We start from the raw sequence: 18,644 nt of genomic DNA, 5'->3' as shown, positions 1-18,644 counted from the left end.
TATTGTTTGATTGTAATTCAAATTTTGCTCAAGGTGGATTGGACTTTTAGGGATTTGCTCTGATATATATTTGTGTCTAAGCTTTCGTTTAAGAGAAACTGAATTTGATATCCTCGATAGAAGCTTAGATAACTAGGCTATACAGTTAGGTTCTCCCTTTTTTGCATTCATTAAGCCAAAAAAAAATCTTTGGCAACTAGTTGAAATCACCATAATATTCAAAATATGGAAGTTTTCGGTAACATTTTTCATTACAAAAATTTATAAAAAGGAGCATAAAATTAAGGTAAGTACACCACTTTGGACCAATTTTCTTCTATTCTTTTTGAGAAATGCCTGTGAAAAGTATAAGAAAAACTATAATACAAAAACACTTTATCGAGACAGTTAAAAAACATGAGAAATATATTAAATAGACAAAATAGTCTACAACAGCTGAAACTTAGACTTCCGCAATATACCCTTTCTTTATAAGAATACCAAAATTTGAACCAGGCTGGTCATTATTTTTATTTCTCCACTGTTCTTAGGAATAGACCTAATGTCTTTTAACCTTATATTCTTATAATGAATATACACTGACATAGTGTCTATAAAAACATACATACGATAGTCAGAAATTGATAAAGAAGATATTTTTGTATAGTTTTTAGAAATATGTAGACAATTTTTTTTAATTTTATATATAAAATATTTCAAAAGATTTTGTTGTGATATATATCTATATTTACAAAAACATAAATCGAATCAAAAAATAATTAAAAAGCGAGTCAAAAACACAACTAATTTGGTACATTGAAAGCTTTGGATTGTCAGCAGAATTCCAGAATCACTTGGGTTAAAATTCTCGTTACTTGATATCACGTAATAAATATTAACCTCTAGAAAATCAGGGCTGTACTTTCAAGAACTGCAAAAAAAAATACCTGTAATCCAAAAAATATTTCCTTATATATTTTATAAAAGTCTGTTTCAGTATAATAAACACACCACAACATATTCTTTAACAACATAAAGAACTTTTTTCTCAGTCATGCAGCATGCTGGTAATCTCTTTACACAACACCTCCAACGCCAACAGTAAATCTTTTTCAGGATAATTTGTCACGCATATTCGAAAACAGTTCGTGTATGCCTTTGAAGGGCTGAAACTAAAACAACATAGAAACAGAATTAAAAAATACGAAAATAAAAAAAATGCACGATGTGATGGTTTGTAATCTTGATATGATAATGAAAATTCACACAAAACACTGCACAATATAGAAGCATTTAATTTCCAAGTTTAATTTATACAATACTTTTCCACCACATTTGGGTAAGGGAAGTTTTTAACAAAAACGACTTCTATCAGCTAGATCTTCCACCTCCTAGATCACTGTTAGTTCGCCTATAATATCTTTTCTTCAGTTAGATAATCCACCCTTCTCGATCACTATTAGCCTGCCCATTTCCTCATGTAAAGTTCGCCTATCATAACCTTTAATCAGTTAAATCTTCCACCTCCTCGATCACTATTAACATGTTCATTTTCTCCAGCACTGTTACATGTTCCACCTACTTGATCACTATTAACCCGTTCATTCCCTCCAGCACAGTTCGCTTATCATATCCCACTATAAGTTGACCTCAATCACTGTTAGCCTGTCCATTCCCTTCACCACTGTTACATCTTCTATTAGTCTGTCCATCCTCAAAACGATGTATTAAATAGCACCGATAAATGACATTAGTTGGCTTTAATTTATGGTTCGACACAATGACTTACTTATCTCCCGGCCACACAGACATACCATACTTTTCTAATCTTTTTACCAGTACTATAAAAAAAACAAAGTGAGGAAGTAAGATATTAAAGGCTTATTAACCGTCTGTGCGTTTTGTACAATTACAATACAAGCTGGTCTGTCTATCTATACCGATATTACCCGTGATTAAAAGTATAGACTGAGCATGCGAAGTCAATACGCTGACCGAGGTAATATCGTGACATGACATGACATAAAACATGAAATAAAAATCATACCATGGCTACTGTAATTTTCAGGAAGTTCAAGCCACAACACAAATCCTCCCTGTAAAAAGAAGAAATAATTTCATGGATACATCTTGAGTGTTAGGGTGTAACTCAGACGTATATCTGCTATTTCCATATATGTTTTTGTTAGATAACATATGTATAGTAACTGTAAACACGTTTCTCGTAAATTATTTTACGAGAAATATGTTAACCTGAAATGGGGATGTTCTATTGAGGATAATTTTTGGAATGAGTGAAACAATAACAACTCTTCCTAATTATCTAAAACATTAATTTACTGTAGAAAAGACTTTGTGACAACATTAAAATGTCGTCCAAAAACTAGGAAGGGAAAAAAAGAGTAAAATTAGATCAAAAATTTGGATTGGTTTATATTTTAAGAGCATAAAGATTCGTAAATAAGTACGTTTTGAAAAACTTCTAATTTCACAAATAAGCTAGCCAGGAGATCCAGCATAATTTTTTTTACCACCATGAAATCGGAATAGTTACTTTCTGGATTGGTTAAATCTATTGTTTTTTGGTCACGTGGCTAAATCGGGAAATACTTTTGAGCGCAAATGGCTTCACTCACCCGAACAGATCATAATTAAATCTTGTATTATTTGAACGGGTAAGGCGTACCCACGCTGACTTCATGCTTATTGGTTGATTGTAATTCTTGAGGTGAAGTAGAATATTAGGGATTTGCTTTGACACTTGTTTGCGTCTGAACGTTCGGTTGAGAGAAACTGAATTTAATATCCTGGAAGAAAGCTTAGTTAACTAGGCTACAAATAAGCAAGAATTTTTTCACAAACATTTTTGTTAAGAGAGCAGTTGTTTTTTTAGCACCATCTTCATTTTTCCGATAGTATAGAAGATAAATGATTGGTGAAACTACAGAAATAAGGAAAACTTATTGAGGAAAAAAATGGGTAAAATTTGAAAGGATAGATATATAGCTTCAAATTAGAATAATCTGAGAATATTATCTCTTCTATGATACGTTTGTCCTAAATACCTTGCACGCCTAAATAGCCTTGCACGCCTGCATTTTTAACTCACATCAACAAGCACATCATACATACAGAATTTATACCTTCGGTTTGTTCAATGTAACTTCTTTTGGTAAATGTTTTTCAAGATATTCACAGGAGAGCTTCATAAATCTCTACACAAAATTAAACAGAAAATTCAGGTCTGGAAAATACATCTCCATATGAATAACACCCAACGGTAGCTGGACAACTATTTTTTCTAGAATTGCTGGAAATGGAAATGCCCTGAATATGAATGATAATATGAGACCCAGAATTTTTCTACAGGATAACGTCTAGTCTTCTCTATAATAATAGCCGTCGTCTGTCTGTTTGTCTGTCTGTTACAAAAACACAAAATGCGATATATCACGGACAGGCGACCCCGTGCCTTTTTCCACAGGTTGACAACTAGTCTATTTGATAATATGTATATATATAGCTTTATATATGTATATATGTATATATATGTTTTCAAAATGACTGTGAGCAGCTTCGTCCTGTGTCCCTCGCAGAGTCAATAATAATTATGACTCTGCGCAAAATGGTAACACAGTAGCGATAGCTGTAACTGGCGATTTTATAACTGTTACTGAAACATGACATTTGATTTATAAAAGATGGGCAAACCCGTGGATTTTTGCCTAGAGACTACAAAGTAGTCTATAATAACACCAGTCGTCTGTCTGCTTGTCTGTCTGTTACGGAAACATGAAATGCGACATATAAAGGACGGGCGACCCCGTGGATTTTTCCACAGGTTGACGACTAGTCTCTTTAGTAACGGTATTCTGTTCAAAATGGTAGTCGAATCGCGGCTTTGTGCTAAAGATGCACGAAATAGTGATGTTCTGGATACGTACCACAGTGAAAACCCATGGATGTATCATGAGCTAATGACTACCTTATATTATAATGATCGCCATGTGTCTGTCTGTCAAAATAGTATATACAAGTAGCAATGTTTAAATGGCATTTTCCATACGGCTAACAACTAGAAGATTAAATTTGCATCAAAAACTACTTAACGAAACACTGCATTTTTTTTTGAGTGTTCATGTATCTATTGTGAACATCAAAGTAAAAACAATTTTAATGTGTCTTTTGAAGACGGGCAATTACTTGAGGAGGCCATTTCCTCACAAGTATAAAATGAAACAAATTTATATTTAAGAATATATAGAAAAGCATTCAAAAACATGCAAAGTGATCAAAGACACTTTTTAAAACCCACTCTGTCTCAATGTGCAAAATGCTTAACTTTTCAAGTTTTTTCAGAAGTTGTTTGATCAAAAAATAAAAAACCATGAGAAATAACACAAAGACGACAAAGAAATTTAACAATCCAACGCAGCCTACCAAAACGGCAAAAATGGACTTCACCTTTAATTCCTGCAAATGTCCTGCCTTTTTCAAGATCTAATCGACATCTCGAACAAGTAAACTGTCCACAATCAGTGACAGCAAAAATAATATTTCAATCACTTTATGAACACGTTTCAAATCACAACACAACACGTAAAATATTGTTAAGTGATCCTACACTGTAATGGTTCTTAGCCTCTTCAAAAAAGTCTGGAAATCTTGGGTGGTTTAAGATAGCAGCTGCTAAACCTTGGTTAAAGTAGTTGTAACTACCTCCACTGAAGTAATCTGGTCTAAAAAGAATTTTGAAATTTTTTAATAATTTCACCCATGATAGCGCTAATTAAATATTTTCATTCAAACATTCAGGGATATATCACCAACAACAATGAAACACGGAACAATGTCTTTAAAACTTCTGTGTTTAGAGACATTAATATCGTTAAAGGGTCGGCATTGGAAAAGAAATTATCCTTTGAAAGCTACACATCAAGAAAATCTTTCACAAAGAACAAAACACGCACAATATTTAAATGTGTCAAAATGCACTGAAATTTTCTAAATGATTTTTCTTTCTTGTGACTTTATTGGCAATTTTCAACTTTAACAAATTATCTTCTGGAAAGCAACATTTACAGCATGGTAACATTTAAAAGAGGAGATGTTATATTCATTGAGAAACACAAAATAACATTGTACGCTGTTTCCAGTTGTTTAATAATCCACGGCGATGTTTCCAGCCAGCCAAGCCTTAGGGAAGGAAAGAGAATTTTTGAAAGCGATCCATTTGAAATGACATGTCCCTTTCCGTAATCTGCATCTGACCTAAAGAGAGCAAGAAGACTAGTTTAGAAACACAAAAGTATTCTAGTAAATTTGAAATTTGGTGATGTATAATTAAACAATACTATGATCTTTTCTTTAAGGTGGGTGCTGATAAATTTTATTTCCACACGTTTCCTTTGTATATTTTTCTTGCACTGCTAATTGTTAACCCGAGCGCACCAATTACATTTTGGATTCCTGATTTTTATTAGTTAACAATACTTACGGATCATCATATGCCACCAATCGTTTCGTATTGGTGTCACCATCATATTGATAGTAGTTGTAAATATCATCGGCAACAACAAGAACATTATACTTCCTTGCCAACTCAATAACTTTTTTGGAACGGTCTAAATAAAACAAAATTTGACTTTTTATTATTTATGTGAGAGAAAGATAAGTTTATGAAGCATACACACAAAATATAAAGTCTGATATGAGCCTCAAAAGCATTTTGGACAAAACAAAAGTCTTACGTTCAGAATATATGGTCCCTTTTGGATTGTGCACAACAGTCATCAGAAATATTATAGCCCAATATGGCTTCTTCTCGCTCACTTCACGTGAACATTTTGCCCTGCATTCTTTTAATTTCATCTCAAGTTCAATTACGTCGATGCCATCCAGATCACAGCATACTAAAGAGTTTAGAATAAGAAAACTGAAATAACACACCACCAGCAGTCATTCAAAATAATCAAATTGAGCATCAGAAAAACTGGCCTGGAAGTTAATTCAAAGTACATTTTAAGGCAGTATTTATTAGACAAAGAATAACAAAAACTAGATAATTTCAACATAGAAATTTCCTGTGGGAAAATCTACTAGAATAGGAAGACAGACAGTTAGAGAGTTAACATTTTGATCACGATGTCAATGACCCAAAAAGTGTTGAATTGTGCGATTAACTAGGGCCTACATCGGACCACAAGCGAGTCAATTATTGGGAAAATTCATCTATTTCCGAAGATTACTTTAAATCGAAATATTAACTTAACGAAATAGAAAGCATGTGACCTTTACATTAAGTTGGTAGAGCAAGTTGGTAGAGCAGTTTTTTGATATATTAAGAATTCTAAAGGCAAAGACTTTATCTTACATTATTTTAATCAGTGCTTCAAGACCAACACGATAGATGCAACAGTTTGACAAATCTTGACAAATTTTTGCTGACATCATCAAAATATATTTGATCAACGTTTGACACAATAGCGAGAACATGCTTTTAAATATCAGAAAATTTTGTTTTAATTATTCAGCAGAAGTTATAAACATTTTTTTTCTGTGAACGTTCTTATTATTATTACTTTTATTCCGAATATTTATACAAGATATGACCACTTCAGTGTTGGAACACTGTTATCAATGTGGGTCCTGTGTTCTGAATACATACATGTATTCAGAACACAGGACCCACATTGATATACACCGTATACACCGGCATTGCCTACCCAATTTCCCTCACAGACCTTGTGATTATGAAGCGAACTCTATATATTAGCACCAATTAATTAAGGGGGTTTCCAAGGACCAAATCTCAATGACAATTTCTTTCTTTATACAAACTAATGAGGCAAACACAGTGCAATTTACAGTGACTGGGAAAAAAATCACAAAAAAGGCATGATTGTTCTTGGAAAATACCACCCATAACCTATTTTTTGTAAGTACTTGGTACGTGGATATTACAAAAAAGCAGCTCGGTGAACATGAAACATTAAAGCCACTCTCCGCCATATGCTAACACCCTTATACTTTACTAACATACTACACAAACGTGAATGAAAGACAAAGAAGACCATTTTAAACCATGTCACAAGTAGTCACACTCTGTAAACAGTTTATAAATATGTTAAATAAAAAAAAACAGAAAAAAAGGCTGAATAATTTAAAAGTTGATTTTAGCTCTCAGCTTTCTAACATTAACAATTATATATAGAAAACAATTTGCAACTGCCTCTAAATTCCATGAAAAAAAAAACAATAAAGAAAATTAAAATTCCTTTTTTAAGTCTGTTGGTCTATAGGTCTTTTTTGGATAGAGATAAAAATGTAGATCAAAATCATGCATTAAACAATTCCCTTCTTACAAACAACTACAGAGAAAGACTCAAATTTTCAAGTCAAGCATTTAAAAAATAAATTAACTCACAGGGTTAGTTTTTCTATTTCCCATTAAAAAACAGTACCTACATGGTATTTCATTCACAATAGTATTCTTTCGTACTCTACGTATAATAACACTACCTGATTCCACGTTAAGAGAGAATTCTTTGCTGCTTCGGATACAAAGTGGAAAGGTGAGATCTTCAACAAAAACATAATCTCCTTTCTCGAGAAAATGACTCATGATAAACATAAAACCAAACGATGAACCATAAGTAGCGGTCAGAGTTGAACTAAAATAAAAATAACACTTCTAAATTGTTTCTAAGTTTTCTGACTTTCAGTGACATACAAACTTCTCGTGTAGCGACTAAGAGTTCATACACAAATGACATAAAGTCACCCACTAAAACATCTTGCATTAATAAAGTATTTCCCAATTATTGCTATAGCAGTGAAATACGTATTGTAGCTTCGAAAAAGAGATCACTTTTTTAGCTCGCTAATGGGGAACCAAATTGTTGAAAATTACATTTACAGTTTCCGCAATGATAAACATTTTATAAAAAAAGAATTTTGATTCTCAACAGTGCCACTAGGTGTAGTTTTCAAGTTGAATAGCTCAATATAACGCAGGTAGTGTTCCCATCATTGGTTTTAAAGGAAACTGTAAAGACAAAATTTTAATAGACAATGTTGTATTCTCAATGTGGTACAGTACAGTGGTGGCTTATAACAGGTTTTAATACTATTTAAAATCCCTAATTTTACAGGTCTGGTATCACATGAATGAGAAGAAACATGCTTTGCAATTCAGGGTACTTGTTAAAAGTTTATAAAGCATAAAGTATAAAGCATAAAGTATATATAAATATATATAAATTATACTGTATAATACGACAAAGTACTAAGATTTTGACCTATTATAGGCTAATAGGGCAGGACTGAATTTTCCAGTTTTGCATGTTTTAGGATAAAATTAGGTCCACTCATGATATGAAATATTTTCCACAAAGACCCTTTTTTGGGCTGCCTTTGTATAAGGGAAGTGACGCCTGAAAGTAATGCTGCATCATATAAGGCTAATGTAAATGGAGAAAAATAGAACTCATTTTTTATTGGAGTGATTAAGTCATATATGCTAAAAGTACATCATCCTACAGTATAAACTAGCAAATAGGCCCTTTCACCATTAGTATTGTTTAGCCAAGATAGTAAACGGCATACTGAATCCTTTCCTCTCCCTCTGAAGACCGTACTTACCAGTAGAAAACTTAATACACACACAATTTCTCTGATACACGCTTTAGTACTCTTTATATACACAGTAATATATGTTGCTTATGAGAAGATTCTTGCCACAGTCCAGTTAAGGGCGGTTGTTAAACAAGAAAATATGTCTCTAGATTATGGACGCAGAGTATAAAAGTTACACTATTAGAGCCCTGTTAGTATTTTACACAGTCAGTAAAAAATCATGCCTAAAAATCGAAAAATCATTTCAAATACATAATAGAAACATGTGTCACGCTAAATCAGTTTGAAACTCTGCTAAATAATGTTCAAATACACTATCTAGTAAAAAAAAAAAAATTAATTTTATTAATATCATAAGGTCTGCATAACTCAACACCAAATGCTTTCATGTAAATTGTTACTTGGTCTCCTCGACTTGAATTCACCTTCTTGTGTACTTAACAGATTTACTGCAGATTGCTACGCTATTTGAGCTCTGTTAGTATTTTACACAGTATTAAGGGTAATTCACAAAAAAAAATCATTAAGGTTTTTTCCAGGTTCTTGTCCTAAGTTTAGTCAGCGATTTCAGGTTTTCTAGGCCTCCTCTTATTCAAAGTTTCTCAGGTTTTCCAGGTTCAGTGGCAATGCTGGTCAAGGGCAATATTAAAAGGTACAATACTTTAGCTATTAATGTTAGTCATATCAGTTAATAATGTAGAAATCGCCATTTAATATAAAAAAATAAAAATTTATTTAAAAGAATCATTCTCCCATCATCAACCGATGATGGGAGAAAGATCTCCCGAAACGTCGCCTACTAAACTATCATGTTCAAGAAATGATAAACTTTCAACAGTAATATAAATACTGAACAGACATACCGAAATAATATCTTCAAGGATCAAGGTGGTAGTAAAAATATAGTCAGGTGGTAGTAAAAATATTTATTTAGAAGCTAAGCGTCATACTCATACAGCAGTGTATAAGGCAAAATCAGAAGCACAGAGAAACAGATTTGCAGATGTTTTAAGAAGGGAAGACCAGGGCAATCAGGTTGCTTAACACTGAGTTTGATTGGGATGAGGATAATTTGTCTGATGATGATGTAGTAAAAGGGCCAGCTATGCAGATCAAGACAAAATGGGTAGTGGAGGCTATTGAAGATTGGCAAAGCTGCAGGAGTATCAGGTATTGTTGCAGAGATGGTAGAAGCAACTGGATATATTGGAGTTGAGCTTATTACAAGTCTTGCTAATCAGATTATAAAGGATGGCGCTATTCCGAGTGAATGGAAGTCGAGTGTAATAGTGAATTGTTTCAAGGGTGATGCATTAGAAATAGGTAACTATAGAGGTTTGAAGTTGGTTGATCAAGTAATGAAAGTTATTGAAAGAATGATTGATAAGTTACTTAGAGGAAGAATTGATATAGATAAGATACAATTTGGTTTTGTTCCAGGGCGTGGCACTACAGATGCAATATTTTTACTCAGACAACTTCAAGAAAGGTATTTAGGAAAGAGAAAGAATCTCTATTTTGCCTTTGTAGATTTTGAGAAAGCTTTTGATAGAGGGCCACGTTAAGTTATTTGGTGAGCTGTGAGAAAATTAGGTGTGTATGAGTGGCTAGTTACGATGGCACAGTCTATGTACAGCAATGCTAGAAGTCGTGTCAGGATTAACGATTCACTTAGTGATGAATTTTGTGTAAATGTTGGTGTACATCAGGGTCCTGTACTTAGTCCTTTGTTGTTTGTTCGAAGCGCTGTCGATGGAGTTCAGAACAGGTTGTCCATGGGAGTTATTGCATGCAGATGATTTGGTTCTCATAGCAGAGTCGATGGAAGAATTAGTTGAAAAGTTTAAGAAGTGAAAGAAAGGACTAGAAGAGAAATGGCTAAGGGTGAACAGAGCAAAGTCTAAAGTCGTGATTTGTAGCATTGCAGCCAAGTGTGACCTTGCAGTTGGAATGTGGCCTTGTGGAGTTCGCATGAAAGGGGTTGGTAATAACTCAATTTTTTGTCAGACTTGCAAGCATTGGGTACATAAGAAATACAGTAGTATTGGTGGAAGGTTAAGAGCTGACATTCAGTTTGTATGCAAGCCTTGTAAAGGTGAGATTATAGAGAATGAAGTATTTCCAGCTTTAATGATGTACAACAGTGGCTCATTAGAGATAGTTGAGAACTTCTGTTACTTAGGTGATATGTTGGGCAGTGAAGGGGGTGTTGGAAGAAGTGTTACTTACAGGATAGGTTTTGCTTGGAAAAAAATCAGAGAGTTACTTCCCTCGTTGACTAGCAGAGTCTTGTCAATTGAGTTAAAAGGTAGGTTGTATGAGGCCTGTGTAAAAAGCAGGAAGATCTTGACCGTTTAGAAAGGAATGATATGAGAATGGTTAGGTGGATGTGTAATGCCAGTCTGAGAGACAGAAAGAGTTCAGATGAGCTAAGAAGCAGGCTAAGTATCCGTAGAATTAAAGATGTTATTCAGATAAGAAGATTGAATTGGCTGGGGCACTTGGAAAGAATGGAGGGGGGTAATTGGGTAAGAAAGTGTAGAGACTTGATAGTTCCTGGGGCAAAGCCCAGAGGCAGACCAAGAAAGACTTGGCAGAGGAAGCTATAAGGACAGACTTGATACAGAGGAAGTTGAGTTTATATCTAACTCAGTCTAGATCAGATTGGAAGAGGGTCATTAACATACCCCGTCCAACACATGCTAGCATGGAAAACGGACGTTAAACGGATTTTTTTAGCACAGTTTGACTATCTTAGCATAGGAAATTTTTTTTTTTTTCACTGGAATATAAGTATTTCATGTTTCCTATTAAAAATTATAAGTAAATTTATCATACCTTAATACCGATTCACCATAGCATTTTGACAAAAATGATGATAAACTTTCTAAATATTCTGGTGCAGGTTTAAGGGCGTATTTGTAAGTGTTGTAGTTGCCTTTGCTCTAAAGAATATGTGTTAATTTCAGTATTGGTAATTCTAAAAAAGAATATAAGGTAGCTAACAAGTTGTATAACTTAGCTAAATTGTGAAGTAAAAAAAATCTAGTCTTTAAACATCAGAACCTCTAAAATTGTGCAACAAAACAGTTAAGGAAATTGGAAAATATAGCCTTGTGGTAGAGTGTTTGCTTCCAGTGTAGAAAGTTGCAGGCCTAAACCTGAACTGAGTCATACTAGAGACAATAACATTGTGAATCGATCCTTTCTGCTTGGTATTCAGCATGTGACTGGGATTAATATCTTAGGTGGTTGTCTAAATGATCAGCTGCTGTGTTTGCACTGTTTCCCAATTCAAATTGAAGCTTTATCTACTAGGATACTTTTCACAGTACACTCATTGATAACGGTATAACTATGAATGAATGAATGAATGAATGAATGAATGAATGAATGAATGAATGAATGAATGAATGAATGAATGAATGAATGAATGAATGAATGAATGAATGAATGAATAAATAAATAAATAAATTGTTTACTACATAAAATGTGGTACTACAAAAGTTACTTCTCACAATGTAAGACATTGTTGATTCTGTAACAATGGGATTAATTTTTTTTGCCATGTCACTGGTGAACTGCCAAAACAACATGGAATCTTTACAAGAAGACAATAGTTTCTTTACATCTTGTACATCGTCCATATTGTCCTGAAAACAGAAATTTGTTATAAAGATTTCATATTCAGGGGCATTATAATACCAAATGCTAAAGTAAACAATGAAAAATAATAAAGTAAAATAAGTATATCCATAAAGTAGGCTTTCTGAACTACTACTATTTGCTGACAGAAATATTTTTCAGTCTTTTTAAAGTGAACTTTCATTGCTTTGACTTTTCTGTTACTGTCCATACTGTCATGTGCATAATCCTGACTGGTCTAATAATAATAAAGGATAAAGGGTGTTGGGAACAAGATTGTACATGAAAATATGTATATTTAACATTGGTATTGGAAAATTAGGATGCCCAACCAGATTCAACTATGTGTTTATAGATGCCATACATTTTCAGATTGTTTATTTAAAACAGCAATTCAAAGTGTGGCATTAACAACAGGTGGTGTTTAACCCTATTCAGTCCGACGGGCGCCCCCCCCGGATGGTTTTTCCTTAATAACTCCTAAACGCTCTATGAAACCTTTATAATTTTGACCATGTCATTATTCCGATTCCCCGATTGTTTTGGAAATTTCAAAATAATTTGCTCTAGAACTAAAGTAATTGAATTTTAAGCAGACGGTGGTATTTTGAAGAAATTCATGCTTTTGATGACGTCACAGAAAATGTGCTGACGCAAGCAAAAACTTATTGTCACCATTTTGTTTCCTTTGTGATATACTATAAGTGTGCCAAGTTTGATTCAATTTGAGCAAGCCTATGAAAAGTTATTGAGGGGGGAGGGGGAATATATTGCCCAGTCATAATATGTTCGAAAACCCCCGGACCAAATAGGGTTAAAGGAGAAGAGCTCAAAATTTTCTTGTCATTTTTTAGGTGAAATAAAAAAGTAAATGGTTTTTAATAATCTTTACTCCAGTGTTGACTAAAAGTAATTTAAAATTTTAATAGCATTGACATCATAGCTGTGTTAGACATTTGCTGTATTATACTTGTAGTATGATATGTTTGCATATACAGTACTGGTTGTAGTGCTGCCCTGCCTGGATTATGAACGCTGCCCCGTTTATAAACAGGGCAAAAACTACATAATCCAGGCAACATAATCAGGACAGGTAGGCTTATGTACGACACTTTTTATATTATTTGACACTTATGTCAACAGTTAAAAATATTAAGTGGCACTTATAGAACATACATAATCAGGGCAGATCTACAGTACCGCCTGAATGTAATGTTACATGTACACGCATTTCACGATGTCGCGTAATGAAGTCATGTTTACATAAAAAAAACTTTATGTGTCTATTGTTATCACATGTATTTTGCATGTTTCTATTGTTATCTACATTGTGTGTGTTAACAAATATATATAAGAAAAACTTTAATTCGAATTTAAGACATGCATGTCATTGTTTCCATTTGTGAACAATCACAAAATATCAACTATCATAATCGCGCTAAAAAAAGTTTTAATTCTTCTCAGAAAAAGCTAAAAAAATTTTAGTTTTTCTTGCAAGTGTTTTTTCTTATCATGTAAAAAAATTCATGCTCAAAGTAAACGTAGTATTAAAGTTGCTCTCCCCCTTAAAGGTTTGCATTTTTAATTAGATAAACAACTGGTGTGTAAGCAAAAACGAAAGTAATGATTAAACAGGTTGCAATTTATTTAATAAAATATATACAGAAGATAAGTTTAAAAGTTGTTACAATACTTTAACAAATAAATCCATGTGTGAATAAAAGATGTTTGTCTGCTGAAACAATAGAAACACGAAGGGTATATAATTAAATTTTTAAATATTTTCTTATGTCAATCCCTTAGCAGCTGTGGTAATTATAAAAAACAAAAATTTCATGTGATTGTTAAATTTCACGTTTTGAATATGAACTCTATTGCAAAAATAGATATATAACGGAACCAAAAGTTCTGACGCTACCGAAAGCTCGTATAAAGGTGGTACTCTAATATTTTCTCACTTATAGAATGAACATAATCCGGGTCAACTGGCTTTATATCATTCGTGGCAAGCAAATAGTCTTGGTGGCAAAGTTGTTGTTATTCTCAAATGAAACAATTTTGCGGAAACTACATTTTGGGACTCGCAAGTTTAATAACTTTCCACCAAAATTAATTCCCGCAAAATGAATAATTCAGATAATCCCCAGAATTCAATTCCTGCGAAAAAAATTAATCCACCTATTCGCAAAATGTATTTACTTCAAAGTATATTATGTTGAAATGTAGTCACACAAGGAGTTATTACTAAGAACTACGTTGAGACTTTGTTTTAGCTCTGTATAGTTTTCAATGGTGTTTTATCATGCAAAGAAAAATTACATGAGACTTTTTTCTTTCGCTATGGCTAGTTTTCAATGGTGTTCTATCTTGCAGAGAAAAATGGCATGCAAGAATAATTTGTCAATGGTTTATTCACAAAAGCCAGCCATTATATCAGCGTTCATAATCCGGTCGGCATGACATAATCAGGATAAAAAAATCCAAAAATTTTCACAAATTTTTGCGAAGCAATTGAGCTTTGTAAGCGAAGCAAAATTGTGGAGCACGTTTGCTACACGGGAGGTATACCAAGTGAATTATTGAGATTCCCAAAATTTCGATAAAAAAAAATCATATAAAATCAGCGTAAAGAAAGAGGACTGATATTTTTGCACATATTTTTTGTTTCTAATCGACTTAACTTGTGTATTTTAAGCTTTTTTGTTGCTGTGCTTTTTCTGGAGATTTGAGTTGGATTGGAAAGCTCCTGTGTAAGGTACCCTTTTCTAAAGAATTATTGAAGTAATTTGTACAATTATAACGCGCCGAGCTGTGTTTTATTTTGTTGTTTCTAAGAAGATGTAAAAATACAATATTATCAATTTTAATTGGTTTTATCCAAATCAAGGTAAGGCTTAATCACACGAAAGGTAGCTAGCTAGAGCTCAGTTTTGTATAAAAGAATTGAAAGTAATTTGTAGAATACATATGGAGAAGCTGTATTACTACCTAACTGATAGCCAGATATAGGAAAACCTGTAGCTAGGGCGCAGACAAAACAAATAGCTCTGGGTGCTAGAGTGAGCCGACTAACTTTTTTTTATCACAGTTCTTTATTTATTATATAAGTAACCTGTTACAGTAATTAAAAAAAAAAAAAAACTTTTGCTATCAAACCAACAGCAATGTAATTGTCAATAGGAATTAGTTGTCCGTACACCCTCCCAGAGAACAAGGTTTAAAACGACATTAAAACATTAAAACTGTCATTAAATGTACACCCTCCCAGAGAACAAGGTTTAAAACAACATTAAAACATTAAAACTGTCATTAAACAGAACTGCAAGGATGCCCAAGCCGCACACGTCCTCTAAATGGCGTGGGCATCTTCGAAACTGCTTGTAATTTTAGAACAAGGGTGCTGATAAGCTGCATACGCCGCATACCGTGCAGGCGTTTTTGGGCAAGTTTAGCGTTTAGTAAAAAATTGAAGTATTCACCCAAAAAAACCCGCATAGACCATAAACTAAAGTATGCGGTAGCAAAGTTCTTAAAAGAACTGTTTTTGATGGTTTTTGATAAAATTTACTTGATAAATAACTTTTAAGCTTATTAACTCCTTTCTCTTGAAGCATCTTTTTACAACTATCGTCCACAAGGTATGTTACAAGGAATTGAATTTTGGAAATGCTCCAGGCAAGTTCGGGAAAGTGTGGGCGGTTTTGGAAGACAACCACTAATTTAATTGGAAAAGTTGCCCGAACTCGCCCTTTACAGCTTATTGACACCCTCATATTTTAGAATATTCTCAGGAATAATAGACCAAGAGAAATTACATCACAGTTTCTCCACCGCCCACGTGTGTTTGAGAACAACCCACATAAAAAAGTTCATTATTTTTTAAATTATTTGTGTAAAAATTACTATTTTATTCACGATAAACCATTTGTCAGTCATTTTATTCATCCAACAAAGAATCCTATCCAAGGTGCTTTTCTATTAGTGCTGAATTTAATAATTGACATGATTCAGCATAGTTTTTAAAAGGGTCTGATTGCAAAATATGATTGCCAAAGTTTAGCACTTGTAATTGTATTTGTGTACTCAGCTTTTAAAACACAGACAAGAAACATTATAATTTCCTCTGGGTGATTACATTAATGTTGGTTGAAAAAAACCTGAATGATGAGAAGCATATGTTTTTGAATGGGTCTAGGACAATAAACTTATTTAATTTCCCTTGGCCTTGCATCAATCAAATTCTGAAAAAATAAACACTTCTAAAATGATTTTGTCAGATTTAGAAACTGTTGGTATGGTTGGAACGTTGCATATAAAATTAGTAAAGTTGCCAAATTGTTTAGTTTTTTCTTTATTTCCGAATTAGCCTTAATTATTTGAGATGAAAAACAGTGCTTTCAATTCCATTGACTTGGCCATCCCTTGTTTTTGTTTTAAATGTTTCCCGTGAGTTTTCAAAATTCGTTCCAGCAGATTCTGTGGCTTCTAGTGCCGGTATTTTTATGTGAAAAGAATATCCCACGCACATCAAATAATCGCGCAGTCTATTCACAAAAAAAACTGTTTTTGCGCAACGAATTGTTCTGCAGATCGTTCATTTTCCTACCTCGTCCCCAGGGTTCTTCTATATGATATTCAATTTTGATGTATTTCGAAAGATGTTAGCGCTAAAGAAACAAGAAGCGCTAGGGACAAAGTATTGGATAGTTTAATTTTGCTTGCAACTTGCAAAATGCTTTGCAACCTTTTTTTAATTTCTAGTGTGATTTGCTTTCTCTAAAGGTTAAGAGAACCTAACACGCAAATCTATTTCTTGGTTAACACAGAATTTAGCAAAAAAGACTTCCCGTTTAGAGATAGATAGATAGATAGATAGATGTGCATATTTTACATGGCTAGCCTCACAAATATCAAGGGATATACCCTGTCTATTATTTCCAGGAGGGGCCATGGCGTAGATGGAGAGTCCTAGAGTATTTAATGCTCATTTTGAGCTACGCAGACCCAATTAGAGCCCGCGCTCTACTAGACAACTCCCGGCAACATCCAACGGCCCACACAGTGTGCCATCTTCCCAATTTCCCTCACATGGCTTGGGTTAACCCGGGGCTATGGTAACATTCACTCACCCATGTTGAATCGCAGTCAAGAGGAATCGAACCCCGGTCTCCCGCACAGAGTACGAGAGCTATAACCACTAATCTACGGCGCCATGAACTTTAAAAGTGTACACGTCCGTGTATTAAACATGTACAAAGTAATACCTCATATACATATAGCTATACGATGCCTTGCTCTGCAGAGTATTAAAGAGAATCTTGTAAATCTTAGCTACCTAATATATTTTCTGGAGTCAAAACATTTCTCATTCACACCTCAAAACAACCACAGTCTTTCAGCAATTATATAACTCAGAGTTATATAATTTCTGAGAACTAGTTTAAAATGGTGCACTGGAAGCTCCAATTAAACAAGGTGTGCAAGTTATCAGGAAATGTAGAATAAGTGTAATGTCGCGCATTTATAGCTGGATAGCTTTTTCGAAGGCTCAACTGAAAGTGAAATCTTAACAACTATGTCACCGGAAAATGGTCTATACTAAATTGCACGAAGCCACACAGCTATCAAATAGCAAAAAAACATGCAGAAACGCAACCACTCAATAATATCAATGGAAAAAGACAGTGTCGATTCCAAAGTTGCTCCTTTTTGAATTTTCGAGTTTTTATTTGGTGGCGCCGTAGATTAGTGGTTATAGCTCTCGTACTCTGTGCGGGAGACCGGGGTTCGATTCCTCTTGACGGCGATTCAATATGGGCGAGTGAATGTTACCATAGCCCTGGGTTAACCCAAGCCATGTGAGGGAAATTGGGGAGATGGCACACTGTGTGGGCCGTTGGATGTTGCCGGGAGTTGTCTAGTAGAGCGCGGGCTCTAATTGGGTCTGCGTAGCTCAAAATGAGCATTAAATACTCTAGGACTCTTCATCTACGCCATGGCCCCTCCTGGAAATAATAGACAGGGTATATCCCTCGATATTTGTGAGGCTAGCCATGTAAAATATGCACATCTCTATCTATCTCATTCACAGACAAGTCCTATTTATAGAACTGAATTAACTCTACACCAAATATTTGTGATGTCCGTCCTACCAATAAAAATAAAACATAATTTCAATTAGCAAAAGTGTATATAGCTATCTGGAGGTTTTGTGCAATCCTCAAAATAAAGAAAAACCCACCTGCTTGAGAATCGCTTTCACTTTTGCGGCCTTCTTCCAGGAAAAGGCAAGTTGGTTAAAAGATGGCAGCACAGACACGAAGCTTTACACTAGTTGGACATAATGCAGACCGCAAGCCGCGGACCGCTATGTCAATTTAAAA

The 18,644-nt window shown here is 34.0% G+C and overlaps 1 protein-coding gene across 1 annotated transcript; it reads right to left on the bottom strand.

Moving 5' to 3' along the window:
- Positions 1–635: 635 nt before the first annotated feature.
- LOC130624956 (uncharacterized HTH-type transcriptional regulator YjiR-like) lies at positions 636–18,595 on the bottom strand. Its single transcript, XM_057440023.1, has 12 exons — positions 18,503–18,595; positions 12,135–12,269; positions 11,455–11,561; positions 7,501–7,652; positions 5,730–5,891; positions 5,477–5,603; positions 5,125–5,250; positions 4,604–4,718; positions 3,123–3,194; positions 2,027–2,075; positions 1,769–1,820; positions 636–1,151 (listed from the first exon to the last, which is right to left on the bottom strand). The coding sequence occupies exons 2-12, from the start codon at positions 12,261–12,263 to the stop codon at positions 1,028–1,030; spliced, it is 1,215 nt and encodes a 404-aa protein (XP_057296006.1). The 5' UTR covers positions 12,264–12,269; positions 18,503–18,595; the 3' UTR covers positions 636–1,027.
- Between the last annotated feature and the right edge of the window lie 49 nt (positions 18,596–18,644).

This window comes from Hydractinia symbiolongicarpus, chromosome 14 (assembly GCF_029227915.1).
Source record: "Hydractinia symbiolongicarpus strain clone_291-10 chromosome 14, HSymV2.1, whole genome shotgun sequence".
In the NCBI taxonomy this organism is placed as follows: domain Eukaryota; kingdom Metazoa; phylum Cnidaria; class Hydrozoa; order Anthoathecata; family Hydractiniidae; genus Hydractinia; species Hydractinia symbiolongicarpus.
This window is presented reverse-complemented; position numbering and strand designations above follow the sequence as displayed.